Source organism: Penaeus vannamei, chromosome 43 (genome assembly GCF_042767895.1).
Source record: "Penaeus vannamei isolate JL-2024 chromosome 43, ASM4276789v1, whole genome shotgun sequence".
NCBI classification, from domain to species: Eukaryota; Metazoa; Arthropoda; class Malacostraca; order Decapoda; family Penaeidae; genus Penaeus; species Penaeus vannamei.
This window is the reverse complement of record NC_091591.1, coordinates 4,603,027-4,620,526: the sequence shown is the minus strand read 5'-3', so window position 1 is coordinate 4,620,526 and position 17,500 is coordinate 4,603,027. Positions and strand designations below refer to the sequence as shown.

The 17,500-nt window shown below is 40.9% G+C and overlaps 1 protein-coding gene across 1 annotated transcript in view; it reads left to right on the top strand.

The window, feature by feature from the left end:
- The window catches only part of LOC113810798 (probable E3 ubiquitin-protein ligase HECTD2), a 75,833-nt gene extending 59,540 nt beyond the window's left edge, over positions 1-16,293 (top strand). The window contains exons 5-18 of the mRNA XM_070118841.1: positions 1-66; positions 1,245-1,347; positions 5,046-5,135; positions 5,789-6,009; positions 6,795-6,943; positions 8,407-8,594; positions 9,499-9,639; positions 10,733-10,855; positions 11,635-11,798; positions 12,583-12,679; positions 13,397-13,471; positions 14,540-14,734; positions 15,144-15,259; positions 16,029-16,293. The exon at positions 1-66 is cut by the window's left edge and continues 92 nt beyond it. Of these exons, the coding sequence (XP_069974942.1) occupies positions 1-66; positions 1,245-1,347; positions 5,046-5,135; positions 5,789-6,009; positions 6,795-6,943; positions 8,407-8,594; positions 9,499-9,639; positions 10,733-10,855; positions 11,635-11,798; positions 12,583-12,679; positions 13,397-13,471; positions 14,540-14,734; positions 15,144-15,259; positions 16,029-16,293 (1,993 nt within the window). The remainder of the gene's footprint in view (positions 67-1,244; positions 1,348-5,045; positions 5,136-5,788; positions 6,010-6,794; positions 6,944-8,406; positions 8,595-9,498; positions 9,640-10,732; positions 10,856-11,634; positions 11,799-12,582; positions 12,680-13,396; positions 13,472-14,539; positions 14,735-15,143; positions 15,260-16,028) is intronic.
- Positions 16,294-17,500: the final 1,207 nt, after the last annotated feature.

Below are 17,500 nucleotides of genomic sequence, written 5' to 3'. Positions count from 1 at the left end.
GGACTCGCCGAGTACTAGCCAGAGACCCGTGTATCCAGCGCGAACGACGAGGCGGGAAGATTTCATGTAAGTTTTGGATGATAAGGATGGTGATGATAAAGATATCACGAATGTTTTTAATGATGATGATGATAAAACAGGTATTAATAATGTTAATGGTGATGATTATGATGGTGATAAAGATATCACGAATGTTTTTAATGATGGTGATGGTAAAACAGGTATTAATAATGTTTTTGGTGATAAGGATGGTGATGATAAAGATATCACGAATGTTTTTAGTGATGATGATGATAAAACAGGTATTAATAATGTTAATGGTGATGATTATGATGGTGATAAAGATATCACGAATGTTTCTAATGGTGATGATGATAAAAACAGGTATTAATAATGTTTTTGGTGATAAGGATGGTGATGATAAAGATATCACGAATGTTTATAATGATGATGATAAAACAGGTATTAATAATGTTAATGGTGATGATTATGATGGTGATAAAGATATCGGTAGTAATTTTAATAATGATAATTGATGATGATGATAAAGATATCACTAATGTTTTTAATGATGATGATGATGATGATACAGATATCATTATTTTTTTAATGTAGATGATGATGATAAAGATATCATTAATGTTTTTAATGATGATGATGATGATGCAGATATCATTATTTTTTAATGCTGATGATAATGATAAAGATATCATTAATGTTTTTAATGATAATAGTGATAATCATGATAAAAATATCATTAACATTAATGTTTTTAATGATGGTAATGGTGATGATGATAAAGATATCATTAATGTTTTAATGATGATAATGATATATATATATCAATTATGTTTTGATGATGATAATGATGATAGTAATAGTAATATTAATGACAATGATAAAAATTGCATTATCAATACTGTTAATGATGGTCATGATAATGATAATGAGGATAATAAATCAATAATAAAGATTACAATAATAATGAAAATGATTGTAAGTATCATGATATCAATGATAATGAAAATGATGATAATGACAATACCAAAACGACTATGACAAAAACAAAACTATCATTAATGCTTTATAAAGAAAATACAATGACCATCCTACACCGTATCACTTCTCTTTATAAAGAAAATACAATGTTTTTTTTATCAAAATGCTTTATAAAGAAAATACAATTTTTTTTATCAAAATGCTTTATAAAGAAAATACAATGACCATGCTACGCCTCTCCTCAGGCAAGAAGTAAGGAAATCGAAGGAGACGAAGAATTACACGGAGATGAAGAAATTCTACTTCGACACTTTCGAATCCTACGCCAGCATATGCGCCACGTTCAAGGTAAGGAGAGGATGGCGGAAATGAGGATGAGGATGGGGGTGAGGTGGAAATGAGGATGGTGAGGGGGTGGAAATGAGGATGGTGAGGGGGTGGAAATGAAGATGGTGAGGGGTGGAAATGAGGATGGTGAGGGGGTGGAAATGAGGATGGTGAGGGGGTGGAAATGAGGATGGTGAGGGGGTGGAAATGAGGATGGTGAGGGGGTGGAAATGAGGATGGTGAGGGGGTGGAAATGAGGATGGTGAGGAGGTGGAAATGAGGATGGTGAGGGGGTGGAAATGAGGAGGGTGAGGGGGTGGAAATGAGGATGGTGAGGGGGTGGAAATGAAGATGGTGAGGGGTGGAAATGAGGATGGTGAGGGGGGGGAAATGAGGATGGTGAGGGGGTGGAAATGAGGATGGTGAGGGGGTGGAAATGAAGATGGTGAGGGGTGGAAATGAGGATGGTGAGGGGGTGGAAATGAGGATGGTGAGGGGGTGGAAATGAGGATGGTGAGGGGGTGGAAATGAGGATGGTGAGGGGGTGGAAATGAGGATGGTGAGGGGGTGGAAATGAGGATGGTGAGGGGGTGGAAATGAGGATGGTGAGGGGGTGGAAATGAGGATGGTGAGGGGGTGGAAATGAGGATGGTGAGGGGGTGGAAATGAGGATGGTGAGGGGGTGGAAATGAGGATGGTGAGGGGGTGGAAATGAGGATGGTGAGGGGGTGGAAATGAGGATGGTGAGGGGGTGGAAATGAGGATGGTGAGGGGGTGGAAATGAGGATGGTGAGGGGGTGGAAATGAGGATGGTGAGGGGGTGGAAATGAGGATGGTGAGGGGGTGGAAATGAGGATGGTGAGGGGGTGGAAATGAGGATGGTGAGGGGGTGGAAATGAGGATGGTGAGGGGGTGGAAATGAGGATGGTGAGGGGGTGGAAATGAGGATGGTGAGGGGGTGGAAATGAGGATGGTGAGGGGGTGGAAATGAGGATGGTGAGGGGGTGGAAATGAGGATGGTGAGGGGGTGGAAATGAGGATGGTGAGGGGGTGGAAATGAGGATGGTGAGGGGGTGGAAATGAGGATGGTGAGGGGGTGGAAATGAGGATGGTGAGGGGGTGGAAATGAGGATGGTGAGGGGGTGGAAATGAGGATGGTGAGGGGGTGGAAATGAGGATGGTGAGGGGGTGGAAATGAGGATGGTGAGGGGGTGGAAATGAGGATGGTGAGGGGGTGGAAATGAGGATGATGAGGAGGTGGAAATGAGGATGGTGAGGGGGTGGAAATGAGGATGAGGATGGGGTGAGGTGGAAATGAGGATAGGATAATAGTGAGGATGAGGATGGTGAGGAGGTGGAAATGAGGATGGGGTGAGGTAGAAATGAGGATGGGGTGAGGTGGAAATGAGGATAGGATAGTAGTGAGGATGAGGATGGTGAGGAGGTGGAAATGGGGATGAGGGGGTGGACATGAGGATGGTGAGGAGGTAGAAAGGAGGATGAGGAAGGTGAGGGGGAAATTGATGGTGATGGTGAGGAGGTGGAAACTAATGGTGATGGTGGAGGTTGTTGAGGATGAAGGTGATGGTGGTGATGGTGAATAGATTGATGGTGAGGGTGAGGAGGTAGAGGGTGATGATGGTGATAATGAGGGGGACGGTGAGGAGCTTGATGGTGATAACGATAGTGATGATGAGTTGTAGGTTGATAATGATGGGAATGAGGATGAGGATGGTGAAGATAGTGAGGTAGAGATGATGAGGATGAGAAGGATGGTGATGAGGCGGAAGAGGTGGTGATGAAAATAGTGATAATGATGGTGGAGCGTGACGTTAGTGAAGAAGTTTGGAAGGAAAATGGTGAACATAGTGATGTCGATGTTGAGGTAGTTAGTGACGATGAAGATAGTGAAAATGATAATCAGGAGGAGGAGGAATAGGAGAAAAATGACGATAATGACAAAAAACACAACATGAATACGATCACAATAATAATAAAAATAATATTGACATCCACACCCACTACGACACCACCAACAAAAACACAACGAAACCTCCATTTAATATAAAAAAAACTTCGATACAAAATACACACTAGCCCTTGTTTACTGACCTTTGACCTTTCAAAAAAAACCTGCACAAAGCTAGCTCAATCATACACTATTCACACGTTCTGTTCACCTCCTTCCCAGATCGATCTATCGGTCTCATAGCAACATAGATTTGAATCGCCATTTCAACCGGTTATCCGAGGGTCAGCAACCTAAATAACAAGTAAGAATAATGATAGAGTTTATTAGATTTGCTTCGGGAATTGAGGGAACGAAAGACGATAACCACAGGGTAGAATGCGTGGGTGTGAATGTGAAGGTGTGAATGTTAGATTGTGTTGTGTTATGAAAAGAGACTGTGGTAAGTCAAGTCGTTGTGTGGTAAACTAACACGTTCTGCAATAAACTAGGTCGTTCTGTAATAAACTAGGTCGTTTTATAATAAACCAGGTCGTTCTGTAATAAATTAGGTCGTTCTGTAATAAACTAGGTCGTTCTGTAATAAAATATGTCGTTCTGCAATAAACTAGGTCGTTCTGCAATAAACTAGGTCGTTCTGTAATAAACTAGGTCGTTCTGTAATAAAATATGTCGTTCTGCAATAAACTAGGTCGTTCTGTAATAAACTAGGTCGTTCTGTAATAAAATATGTCGTTCTGCAATAAACTAGGTCGTTCTGCAATAAACTAGGTCGTTCTGTAATAAACTAGGTCGTTCTGTAATAAACTAGGTCGTTCTGTAATAAACTAGGTCGTTCTGTAATAAAATATGTCGTTCTGCAATAAACTAGGTCGTTCTGCAATAAACTAGGTCGTTCTGTAATAAACTAGGTCGTTCTGTAATAAAATATGTCGTTCTGCAATAAACTAGGTCGTTCTGCAATAAACTAGGTCGTTCTGTAATAAACCAGGTCGTTCTGTAATAAACTAGGTCGTTCTGTAATAAACAAGATTGTTCATTATTCCATTTATTATTTCTTTATCAACCCAGGTCGTTCTGCAATGGACCAAGTCGTTTTTATTAAACCTATTAGTACTTATTCATTAAGGGAAGTCATCCTGTAATAAATCAAATCATTGTTTATTAATTTTGATATTTCTTTATTAAACCAGGTCTTCCTGTGATAAATCTTGTTGTTCCTTATTAAAATTATTATTTTTATCAAACTAGGTCGGTCTGTAATAAACCGTCATTCTTTATCAAATCTATTATTTCTTTATCAAACTAGGTTGTCCTGTAAAAAAGTCGTTCTATATTAGATTAATTATTTATTTATTAAACCAAACCATTCTTCATTAAATCAATTATTACTTTATTAAACCAAGTTCTTTATTAGATTGATAATTTATTTATTTAACCAGGTCGTTCTTTATTAAATCAATTATCTTTTTTTTATTAAACCAAGTTCTTCACTGAACTGGTAATTTCTTCATTAAATCGAATTATTTACTGGATTAATAATTTCTTTATTAAACCAAGTTCTTTATTAGACTGATAATTTCTTGATTAAACCAGGTCGTTCTTCATTAAATCAATTATTTTTTTATTAAACCAAAGTTCTTCACTGAATTGATAATTTCTTTCTTAAACCAAGTTCTTTATTAGACCGATAATTTCTTGATCAAACCAGGTCGTTCTGAAATAAACCAAGTCGCCTCTCTCCCAACAGCGCGACCCGGACTTCGACGGGGCGCGCGCTGACGACCCGGGACTCAAGATGGAACTGGTCTACACTGTTCATGATTCTGTGCATGAGATGGTAAGCTTGGCATGCACATGGACACGCACACACACACACACACACACATACATACATACATACATACATACATACATACATACATACATACATACATACATACATACATACATACATACATACATACATACATGCATACATACATACACACACACACATATACATACATACATACATACAAAGATACACACACATACACAAAGATACACACACGCACACAAACATACATACATACAAAGATCCACAGACACACACACACACACATACACACACACACGCACACACACATACATACAAAGATATACACACATCCACAAAGATACACACACGCACACAAACATACATGCATACAAAGATCCACACACACACACACACAAACACACACACACACACACACACACACACACACACACACACACACACACACACACACACACACACACACACACACACACAAACACACATACAAAGATACACACACACACACATACAAAGATACACACACACACACAAATCAATAGATAAATAACCACAAAAATCAATAAAAATCCAACCATTCCCTAAAAAAATATAAAATTAAATGAACTGATATATAAATAAAAAATTAAACCAGCCTCATCTTCCCACACCTTCTCTGCTCTCCTTTACTCCAGCCTTCAGTCGTCCACAAGCACTTCCTGAAGGCGGTCATCAACGCCCTTCTGCAGGAGCGACCTCACCTCTTCAGCAAGGACAGGGTGAGGGCGCTCTTCATCCTCCTGCAGACGCCCGTGTTCCTGACGCAGTCCTCCTACACGGTCCTCGCTCACGTCCTCAGGAACATCACGTCGCTCTCGAACGGCGACCACCAGCTCCTCGTCAACTGGTTCAGGACGTGAGTTTTTTGTGCGGAGTTTTTTTTTTTTTTTTTTTTTTTTTTTTTTTTTGAGGGGGTGGAGGGTTTGGGTGGGTGGGTGGGGGGGGGGGAGGTTGGTGGTGTTTTGTTGTATTTTCTTTTTTTTTTCTTCTTGGGGTTCTACTTCTTTTTCTCTTTCTTTCTTTTTTTGGTGTTTTGTTTATTCTCTTTTTTCTTCTTCTTCTTGGATTTCTACTCTTTTTCATTCTTTCTTTCTTTGGTGTTTTGTTGTATTTTCTTTTTTATTCTTCTTCTTGGGTTTCTACTTCTCTTTTTCTTTCTTTTCTTTCTTTCTTTCTCTCCTCTCCTCTCCTCTCCTCTCCTCTCCTCTCCTCTCCTCTCTCTCTCTCTCTCTCTCTCTTTAGCTATCTATCTGTCTCTCTGTCTGTCTCTTCCTCTGTTAGTCTGTTTATGTCTGTTTCCATCAGCGTGTCTGTCTACCTCTCTCTCTCTCTCTCTCCCTCATTTCTCCCTCCACCTACCCCTTCCCTTCCACCCCACGCCACCCACCTTACTCTCCCTCTCCCTCCCTTCTCCCACTCCACTTTCTCAACACCCCTCCCCCATTCACTCACCCCTCCATCCCTCCTTCTTCCAGCCTGGAGGTTCCCCTCCCACCCCACCCTCCCTACTCTCCCTCTCCCTCTCCCTCCCTCCTCCCACCCCCCTCCTCAACACCCCCCTCCTCAACACCCCCCTCCTCAACACCCCCCTCCTCAACACCCCTCCTCCCCCTCACTCACCCCCTTCCCTCCTCCTTCCAGCCTGGAGGTTCCGCGGCTCAGGATGATCGTGGGCTTCGTCATCCAGTTCATCACCGTCAGGCAGTTCCCTCCGCCCGACCGCTCGCTGCCGCCCCTCAGCAAGAGCAAGTGGTGGATCCCGACCGCGACGAAGGTCCTGGCGATCATCTGTGAGTGGGATGCGCTTGTGGCTTTGTTTTGGTGTTGTTTTTGGTGTTGTGTGGGTGGGCGGTGCTTGTGGTTTTGTTTTGGTGTTGTTTGGGTTGGCGATGCTTGTGGTTTTGTTTTGTTTTTTGATGTGCGTTTTGTTTTGTTTGTTTGTGGGTGTGTGGGTGTATGGGTGGGTGGGTTGTAGGGGGTTGTTTTTTGTGTTTGTAGTTATGTATTGTAAGTTCTATTTGTTTGTTTTGCAACGTGTGTAGTCATTATTGTTTATATCTATGCATCTATCAATTTCTCTCTCTCTTTCTCTTTCTCATTTCTCTCTCTCTTTGATGTGGGTTGTGATGTCTCTTTTGTTGTCTCTTTCTCTGTGTTTGTGTGGGTGTATGGGTGGGTGGTCTAGAAATATTTCTCTTTCTGTGTTTGTTTCTCTCTCTCTCTCTCTCTCTCTGCTCTCTCTCTCTCTCTCTGTCTCTCTCTCTCTACATCTAAGCTCTCTCTCTCTCTCTCTCTCTCTCTGTCTCTCTCTCTCTCTCTCTCTCTCTCTCTCTCTCTCTCTCTCTCTCTCTCTCTCTCTCTCTCTCTCTCTCTCTCTCTCTCTCTCTCTCTCTCTCTCTCTCTGTATCTATTTATATCTATGCGTTTATTTTCATGTTTTTTTCTTCCGCGAGAAGTATCCTTGAGTAGCATTTCTTCCTTTCCTAAAATATGAAGATGCGGTGACCTCCGACCTAACGGTTGTGGGTTGTGGGGCCAGTTTTCTATAGTTTTGGTTATGTTATTTTGGGTGTGTTTGTGTCTATGTGTTGGCGTGTATGTATATATTTGATTTCTGTTTATTTTTGTGTTTGCTTTGTGCGTGTTTTTCCCTCCCCTGGTTTATTTACAATAGTTTATCTTTCACTTCTCATTACGCAATATTTTATTTTATCAAATCTAGAAAAGGATAAGAAAGAGAATAATCTATTTGATTAAATTTCATCAGAAATGCATACATTTGCTACAGCTATTCATCCTCATTCATATTTTGAATCTATAACAGCATTCCATCAACCCCAACAAGTTAATCTCCTTAACACCAACAACGCACCATCTCCATCATTTCATCTCCTAGACTTCACCCCCAACATTCAACACACCTACTAACCCAAATACCTTTTTCTCTCTCCCTCCCTCTCCCTTTCCCTTTCCCTTCAATTTCCCTCTCTCTTCCCCTTCAATTTCATCCCTCCCTTTCGTCTCCCTCTCTCTCATCCTTCCCTTTCCCTCCCCTTCTCCATACCTCCCTACCCCTTCCCTCTCCTCTCCCCTTCTCCATACCCCTACCCCTTCCTCTACCCTTCTCCATACCCCCCCTACCCCTTCCCTCCCCTTCTCCATACCCCTACCCCTTCCCTCCCCTTCTCCATACCCCTTCCCCTTCCCTCTCCCTCCCCCGTCCTCTCCTTCCCCTTCCCCATCTCCATTCCAGACGCGAGCAACACGTCCTCCCAGCCGCCTCTCCTGCACTACACTGAGTTCTACAACCACGCCCTCGACCACCTGGACCTCATGACGGAATACAGGACGTGGCAACTGCCGGAGAAACCCGATTCCTTCTCGTATTGTCAGTATCCTTTCATACTGTCCATCGTCGCCAAGAGGCATATACTGACGAAGGTTTGTGAAGAGGTTTTTGTCAGTCGTTTGGTTGCATGTGTCTGTCTGTCTCTATGTATGTATGTAAGCGTATCCCTTTATCTATCAATCTATATCTATCTATATATGTGTGTGTGTGTGTATGTGTGTGTATGCGTGTGTGTGTGTGTGTTTGTGTGTGTGTGTGTATGTGTGTTTATGTGTGCGCGCGTTTTTTTTATCTATCGAATTCAGGTGACATAATGTGTTATTCAGTATTATCTATCGTGGCTAAGAAAGGATATTTAAAAAAAAAGGCAAATAGATTGATTGATTAATAACTAATAGATAAAAAGACAGACAAATAGATAAACATAGATTTGAAATACAGATAAGTAAACAGATTGATGAATAGATAGAGAAACAGAACACCTAACTACTTGACGACCTTACAAATCTAAAAAAACAACCTAACAACAACCAAATAACAACCTGACAACAACCCAATCAGGTGAACCTAATAACAACCTGATAACAACTTAATAACAACCCAATAACCTGGCAGCAACCTAATAACATGATAACATCCAACCAACCTGCCAACCTAACCTCCCGACTGACAACCTTATAACGAACTTACAACACCCTGACAACAACCTGACAACACCCTTGTAACCTACCAACCCAAAGCTTCCAACAACTGATCAACCTGACAACACCCTGTCAAGCCAACCAACCCTTCTTATCACACTGACAACCTCCGAACAACTGATCACCCTGACAACACCCTCCCAACCAGCCAACACTGACAACCTGCCAAGACAAACAACCCTTCCCTCATCACATTGACAACAATCTGCCAACAACTGATCAACCTGACAACACCCTCACAACCTGCCAACACTGACAACAACCTGCCAAGCCAACCAACCTTCCCTCATCCCAGGACGCGGAGCAGCAGATGATCCTGACAGCAAGGAGATCACTGGTGGCGAAGGTGGCACGACATCAGCCTCCTCAAATTGACATCTTCTTCCTCAACATCAACGTTAGGAGGAACTGCCTGGTGGAGGATTCTCTGAAGGAGGTGAGGAGGAGGAGGAGGAGGAGGAGGAGGAGGAGGAGGAGGAGGAGGAGGGGAGGGAAAAAGAGTGGAGGAGGAGGGAGGAGGAGGGAGGAGGAGAGGGAGGAGGAGGGAGGGGGAGGAGGAGGAGGAGGAGGGAGGAGGAGGCAAGGAGGAGAAGGAGGAGGAGGCGAGGAGATTCTCTGAAGGAGGAGGAGGAGGAGGAGGAGGAGGAGGGGGAGGAGGAGGAGGAGGAGGAGGAGGAAGAAGAAGAAGAAGAAGAAGAAGGAGGTGGGAAAATATTATCATAATTATTATCATTATTATTATTGTTGTTGTTGTTTTGTAGTTGCTGTTGTTATTATTATTATCATCATTATCATTATTATTATTATTACCGTTATTACTATTATCATTATCATTATTATTGTTGTTGTTGTTGTTGTTATTATTATCATTACTGCTATCATTATTATTATTATGACAAAAACAACAATAACGATAATAATGCTGATATTAGTAGTAATGTTAATGATAATGATGGTAATGATAATGACAGTAGTGACGATAATGATAAAAAACATAATAGCAACGAGGATAATGATAGTAATGATTATGGTTATCATTATCATTATAATATAATGAGCAACATCAATAATGGTAATAATAATGATGATTTTGGTAATGATAATAGTAATAGCAATAATCATAATGATAACAATAGTAACAGTAATAATAATAATAATGATAATAATAATAATAATAATAATTATTATTATTATTATTATTATTATTATTATTATTATCATTATTATAATGATGATAATGATAATAATAATAATAATAATAATAATAATAATAATAATAATAATAATAATAATAATAATAATAATAATAATGATAATAATAATAATGATGATAATAATAATAATAATAATGATAATAATAATAATAATAATAATAATAATAATGATGATATAACAATTGATAATGATAATAATATTGATGATAATGAAAATGATTATAGTAATAGTAATGATAATGATGATAACAACAACAAAACAAGCAACAAAAATATTAACACTAATAACACCCCCCCCCTTTCCCAAACCTCCAGATCGCGACCAAGAAGAGGGACTTGAAGAAGAAACTCAAGGTGACCTTCGAGGGCGAGCCTGGCCTCGACATGGGCGGCCTCACCAAGGAGTGGTTCCTCCTCCTCATCAAACAGATATTTAAGGTAACTGGTTGGGGGTTGTTAGGGGGAGGGGGGGAGGGGGGGAGAGAGTGGGGGTATGGTGGTGTGGTTTGTAGAGAGAGGTGTGTATGTGTGTGTTTTGTGTGTTGTGGGTGTATGTTGTATGCGTATGTGGGTATGTTCATGTACGTATATGTATGGAGATATATATATATATGCATGTACAAATAGAAATACGAATACGCATGCATAAACATACATATATACACACACACACTCACATATACATACCCACTCTATCTCCCCCCCCCCCTCTCTCTCTTTCTCTCTCAACAACATCAACAACACCTCCACCACTACCATCTCCACCACCTCTAGCACCACCACCTCCACCTCCTCCTCCTCCACCACCACCATCCCCTCACCACCCCCACCCCCACCACCACCACCACCACCACCACCACCACCACCACCACCACCACCTCTACCACAACCACCACCACCTCCTCCTCCATCACCACCACCACCTCCACCTCCTCCTCCATCACCACCACCACCACCCCCCACCTCTACCACCACCACTACCACCTCCACCTCCTCCTCCATCACCACCACCACCTCCACCTCCTCCTCCATCACCACCACCACCACCCCCACCTCTACCACCACCACCTCCACCTCCTCCTCCATCACCACTACCACCATCCACCACCACCACCCCCACTACCACCATCCCCACCCCCACCCCACCCCCACCCACACCCCAATTCCCACTCCCACTCCCACCCTCTTTTCACCCCTCCCCCTCTCTCCCCCAACAGCCCGAGAACAAGATGTTCGTGTACCACCCGTCCAAGAGGCTCTACTGGTTCTCGATGGGACAACAAGGAAGCCTCAGAGAGTACAACCTCATCGGAGTGTTAATGGGGCTGGCTGTGTACAACTCCATTATCCTCGACATTCGCTTCCCCTCCATCTGTTTCAGGTAAATGGGGTTATAAGAGGTGGGGTTTTAAGGGTGTGGATTGGGGGTGCGTTTTCCATTTTTTTGAGGTCACATAACACATTATTATCACTATCATTATTATTACCATCATCATCATCTTTATCACTGATATAATGACCACTACTACTGTTTTCATTCGCTCTCTCTCTCTCTCTCTCTTTTGTTCACCATCTGTTCACCCTCCCACCCTCCACCTTCTCCTCCTTCTCCCTCCCTCCATTTTTCCCTCCTTTTTCTCCCCCTTCTCCCTCCCTCCTTTCTCTCCCCCTCCTCCCTCCTTCTATTCTTTCCACCCACCCTTCTCCCTTCTCAATCCTTCACCCTCTCCCCTCCATCCTCCATCTCCCCTCCCATCCTTCCTCTTCACCCCCCTCTCCATCTCTCTCCCTCTCTCCTTCACCCTCCCTTTCTCCCCCTCTCTCTCCTCTCACCCCTCTTCCTTTCCCTCCCACCTCCTCTACCTTCTCTCTCCTTCACCCTTCCTCCTCCCTTTTCTCCATCTCTCTCCTCTACCTTCACCTCCCTTTCTCCCTCTCTCCCTCCTTCACCCCTTTCTCCCTCCCTCCTTCACCCTCTCCTTTCCCTCCCACCCTCTCCCTCCTCTCCTTCACCCTCTCCCTCCTCTCCCTCCCCCTTCTCCATCTCTCTCCCTCTACCTTCACCCTCCCCTTCTCCATCTCTCTCTACCTTCACCCTCCCTTTCTCCCTCTCTCCTTCACCCTCTCCCTCTCCACTTGTTCACCATTTGTTCACACCATTTTAGGAAGTTGCTGAGCCCCCCTGTGGTCCCCGCCTATGAACACATGGCCGTGGGTATAGCGAAGGAGCCCAGTTTGGACGATCTGAGCGAAATTATGCCGGTAAGTGAACGGGAAATTGAGGAAAATTTAAGGAAAGCGAGAAGAAAGTTTGAGGAGAGTGGGAGGGAAATTTAATGTAAGTGGGAGGAAAATTGAATGAAAATGGATAATTTTATGAAAATTGACAATTTAATGAAAATGGGAGGAAAATTGAATGAAAATGGGATGAAAATTAAATGAAAATGAAAAATTGAATGAAAATGGGAGGAAATATATATATATATATATATATATATATATATATATATATATATATATATATATATATATATATATATATTTATATATGTATATATATATATATATATATATATATATATATATATATATATATATATATATATATATATATATATATATATATATATATATATATATATATATATATATGGGAGGACAATTTGCTGTCTTGTTCATCATTTGTTCTTTATTACATTCCCCTGAAATCCCTTCCGTTGTCTTTGTTCACAATTTTGTTCTCAATTTCATAACCCTGAAAGATCACACTGAATATCTAATATATCAAAAAGACATCACAAAAGGACGCCAAAATACAATAATATCTTTTCATTTCCCTTATTTGTGCTCACCATTTCTTCAACAAAATACGTCAGGCTGGAACAGTTACTTTCGCTTTCCTTCCCTTTGTTCACCATTCGTTCGACGCAACAAAATACGTAAAACTGCAATCATTTCTCTTCCTTTCCCCTCCTTCAGGAAGTCGCCCACGGCCTCCGAGAGCTCCTGCGGTACGAGGGCGACGTCGAGGATGACATGTGCCTCAGCTTTCAGGTAAATCTTTTTTGGCCTTCCTTTCCTCGTGATTTTGAAATTTCTTATTTTTTCGATCCTCAGCTTTCAAGTAAATCCGGCTCTTTTTTGGTCTTCCTTTCTTCGTGATTTTGAAATTTCTTATCTTTTTCGATCCTACATTGTTTTTTTGGGGGGGTCTTTCTTTAAATTCGGGTTTCTTTTTTTTTCGGTGAGTTTTGGGGTTAAGGGGGTTCTATTATGTAATTTTCGGCTATACTATGTTTTTTTTTTTTGTTATCTTTCATTCGGTCCTCTTTTGTTTTTTGTTATTTTTTTCTAGTTCTTTATGGTGTTTTGGTTCCTTTTATTTCTTTTTTTGGAGGGGGGGAGAGGGAGGGAGGGTTCCAATTTGTGATATTCGTTCCTTCTTTGTTTTTGCGGTCTTATTTTGCATTTTTCGGGTCTTGCTTTTTTTCTTGGTTCTATTTTCTATAATTCGGTCTTATTTGAGTTTATTCTGGTTCATTTTATGTTGAATTCGGTCATACTTTGTATTTTTTAGGTCTTGCATTTTGTTATTGTTGTTCGGTCCTACTGACTTTTTCGGTATGTCAAAAAACTTTTTACATAGACTAAATGAGAAGAGATATCTCATTCATTATTTTTTCTCTTCGTCTTTCTATCTAGCTCTATCTATCTATCTATTTAGTTCTATTTGTCTATCCATATATGTATTTATATATGATTTTATATTTCTCTCTATCTGTCTATCTCGCTTTCCTCCCCCCCTCTCTCTCTCTCACTCTCTCTCTCTCTCTCTCTTTCTCTCTTTCTCTCTCTCTCTCTCTCTCTCTCTCTCTCTCTCTCTCTCTCTCTCTCTCTCTCTCTCTCTCTCTCTCTCTCTCTCTCTTTTTCTCTCTCCCTCTCTCTCTCCCTCTCTCTTTCTCTCCCTCTCCTTCTCCCTCTCCTTCTCCTTCTCCCTCTCCCTCTCCTTCTCCCTCTCCTTCTCCCTCTCCCTCTCCTTCTCCCTCTCTGTCTCTCCCTATCCCTCTTTTCCTCTTTTTTCTTCTTTTCTGAACCAAAAATAAATTCCCTTTTTCCCGCCAGGTTTCCCTCGAGGAATACGGCCAACCGAAGACTTTCAACCTCAAAGAAAACGGAGAGACGCTACCGGTAACTAATGAAAACCGACAAGAATTCGTGACTCTCTATCTGGATTGGATCCTCAACACGGCCATCTACGAACAGTTCAGAGCCTTTTACTTGGGATTCCATACTGTCTGCGCTTCGAATGCCTTGATCGTGAGTTTATGGAGGTTATGAATGTATGCGGATGTACGTATGTTGTGTGTGTATGTTCTTGATGATGTAGTCAGGGAATGTAAGAAGCGCGCGCATTTTCGTTCTGTTTCTGGACGGAATTATGAGGAAGAAAAATATTGCAGGATACGAACCTATTTTTTTCTTACCCTAAGATACAAGCATATTCATAAACCAATCGATTTTTCATCCCTTTGTAGACATATTCCTAATAATTACAAGAAAAAAAAACTAAAAGCTAAAAAAACAGAAAATAACAATAAACAAGATAATGAAACAAGATTCGTCAAAACAAAAGAAAATTGATAATCACAATTGTAATCATAAAACGAATTTGAAAAAAGAGAAAAAGGTTAGATATCTCTTATTTTCTATTTCCTTCTGCTTCCAGATGCTTCGCCCAGAGGAGGTCGAGATGCTGGTTTGTGGCACGCAAACCATTGACCTGAACGAGCTTAGAAAAGTTACAGAATACGATGGTTACAGTCCTGAATACCCTACGATAAGGTGCGTGGGCGTGTAAACATCCTTAATTTTGATTATATATTTTTTATTATACGTTTTTACATGTAATTATACATTTTATTTTATAGTTTTTTTTTTTTTTTTTTTTTTTTTACGTTTAATTATACATGTTTTCTTTTTTATCATACTTCATACTTTTTATTATACTTTTTTTTTCTTTTTTGATTATATCTTTTATTTTGCAATTGTATTTTTTTCCTTTTTCTGATTATGCATTTTTTTCTTTTTTGATTATATTGTTTTCTATTCTTATTATACTTTTTTCTTCTTTGATTACACATATTTTCGTTTGGGATTATACAATTTTTTTCTTTTTTGGTTAAACTTGTTTTTCTTTTTTTAATCTCTCTTAATTTAATCTCTTTTCTGAACATAATTTTCCCCTCTTTTATTATACATATTTTTTTCTTTTCTAAGTACACTCACCTCCCTCTCTCTCTCTCTCTCTCTCTCTCTCTCTCTCTCTCTCTCTCTCTCTCTCTCTCTCTCTCTCTCTCTCTCTCTCTCTCTCTCTCTCTCCTTCTCCTTCATTCACCTCTCTCTCCCTCTCCCTCCCCTTCACCCCGCCCCTCTCTCTCCCTCTCTCCTTCATTCACCTCTCTCCCCCCCTCTCTCTCTCTGTCTCTCCCTCTTTCATTCACCTCTCTCTCTGTCTCCCTCTCCTTCATTCACCTCTCTCTCTGTCTCCCTCTCCTTCATTCACCTCTCCCTCTCCCTCTCCCTCATTCCCCTCTCTCCCCCTCTCCCCCAGGTGGTTCTGGGAGGTCATCAACGAGATGACGATCGCCCAGCAGAAGCGGTTCCTGCTCTTCACGACCGGCAGCGACAGGATCCCCGTCGGAGGCATGGGGGAGATGTCCTTCAAGGTCTCCTGCTGGCGAGGGCACACGCACATGCTCCCGCAGGCCCACACGTGCTTCAACCAGCTCGTCCTCCCCCCGTACAACGACAAGGCGACGCTGAGGAACAAGCTCTTCATCGCCCTGGACAATGCGGAGGGCTTCGGCTTGGAGTGATGCGGGGGGGAAGGGAGGAGGAAGGGAGGGAGGGAGGGAGGAGGGAGGGAGGAGGGAGGAGGGAAGGAGGGAAGGAGACAGAGGAAAGAAGGAAGATGGTGAGAAAGTGAGTGATAAGGAGATAGAAAAGAAGAATGAGGTGGAAGGAAGGAGATAGAGAAAAGAAGGAAGATGATGGGGAAAGGAAAAAGAGAAAGAAAATAGATGAAAGGAAGGTTAGGAGTTCGAGAAAAAAAATGTACGAAAGAGTGAAAAGTGTTTGGATAGTTGACCTACGTTATCAATATATATATATATATATATATATATATATATATATATATATATATATATATATATATATATACATATACATACACACACTCTCAAATACATGGCTAAAGAAGTGAACATTGAGAAGAGCATGAAAAGACATTTTGAACAGAAAAAAAGAAGAGGAGACATGGTTTAATAATAAAAAAGGTGGAGGGTGAACATTTTGAACGGAGCATCCTAAAAAAATAAGGAAGAGGGATACATAACTATATATATAAAAAAGGGTGAGGGATGAACATTTTGAACACCACAACCTCAAGAACACGATATCCATAGATTTGGAAAAGGGTGTAGGGGGGGGGGGATTTTCAAATGGACATTCCTTAATAAAATGAACAAGGGCGGTCCAGAGTTCAGAAAAAAAAATGTAGGGTGTTTGTATTAACAAATTCCAGAACTGTTCGATTAAAAAAAAAGGAAAAATCTGGACAGGAAAATCGAAAAAAAACGAAAAAGAACAGAAACAAAAATCTACAATGAAATCCACATAATCTGTATTGCAGGTAACAAAGTTGGTACTACAAAAAAAGAAAAAGAAGAAAAATCATACTGAAACTTTGCCATCCTTCCCTCGCTCTCTAATGTTAGAGCAGTCAGAGGGGGTTTATGTAAAATCGCCTTTATGGAATCTTACATATGGTAATTTTTTTCCTTGCGTGGAAAAATCGTATGTAATTCCTACCGAAACTGTGATATATAATAAAAGCGAGAGGGGGTACTGACCTAAAAAATAAAAAAAAACATTTTACAATTACAATGATGGTAATGTTTTATATTTATTGCGCTTTGTTTTACGGTTCATTAGGCAAACCCGCCTTTTAGAATGTAATATGTATATATAAATAAAACAAATCTGTATGTGCGTGCCTTGATAGATGCACATTTATATGTT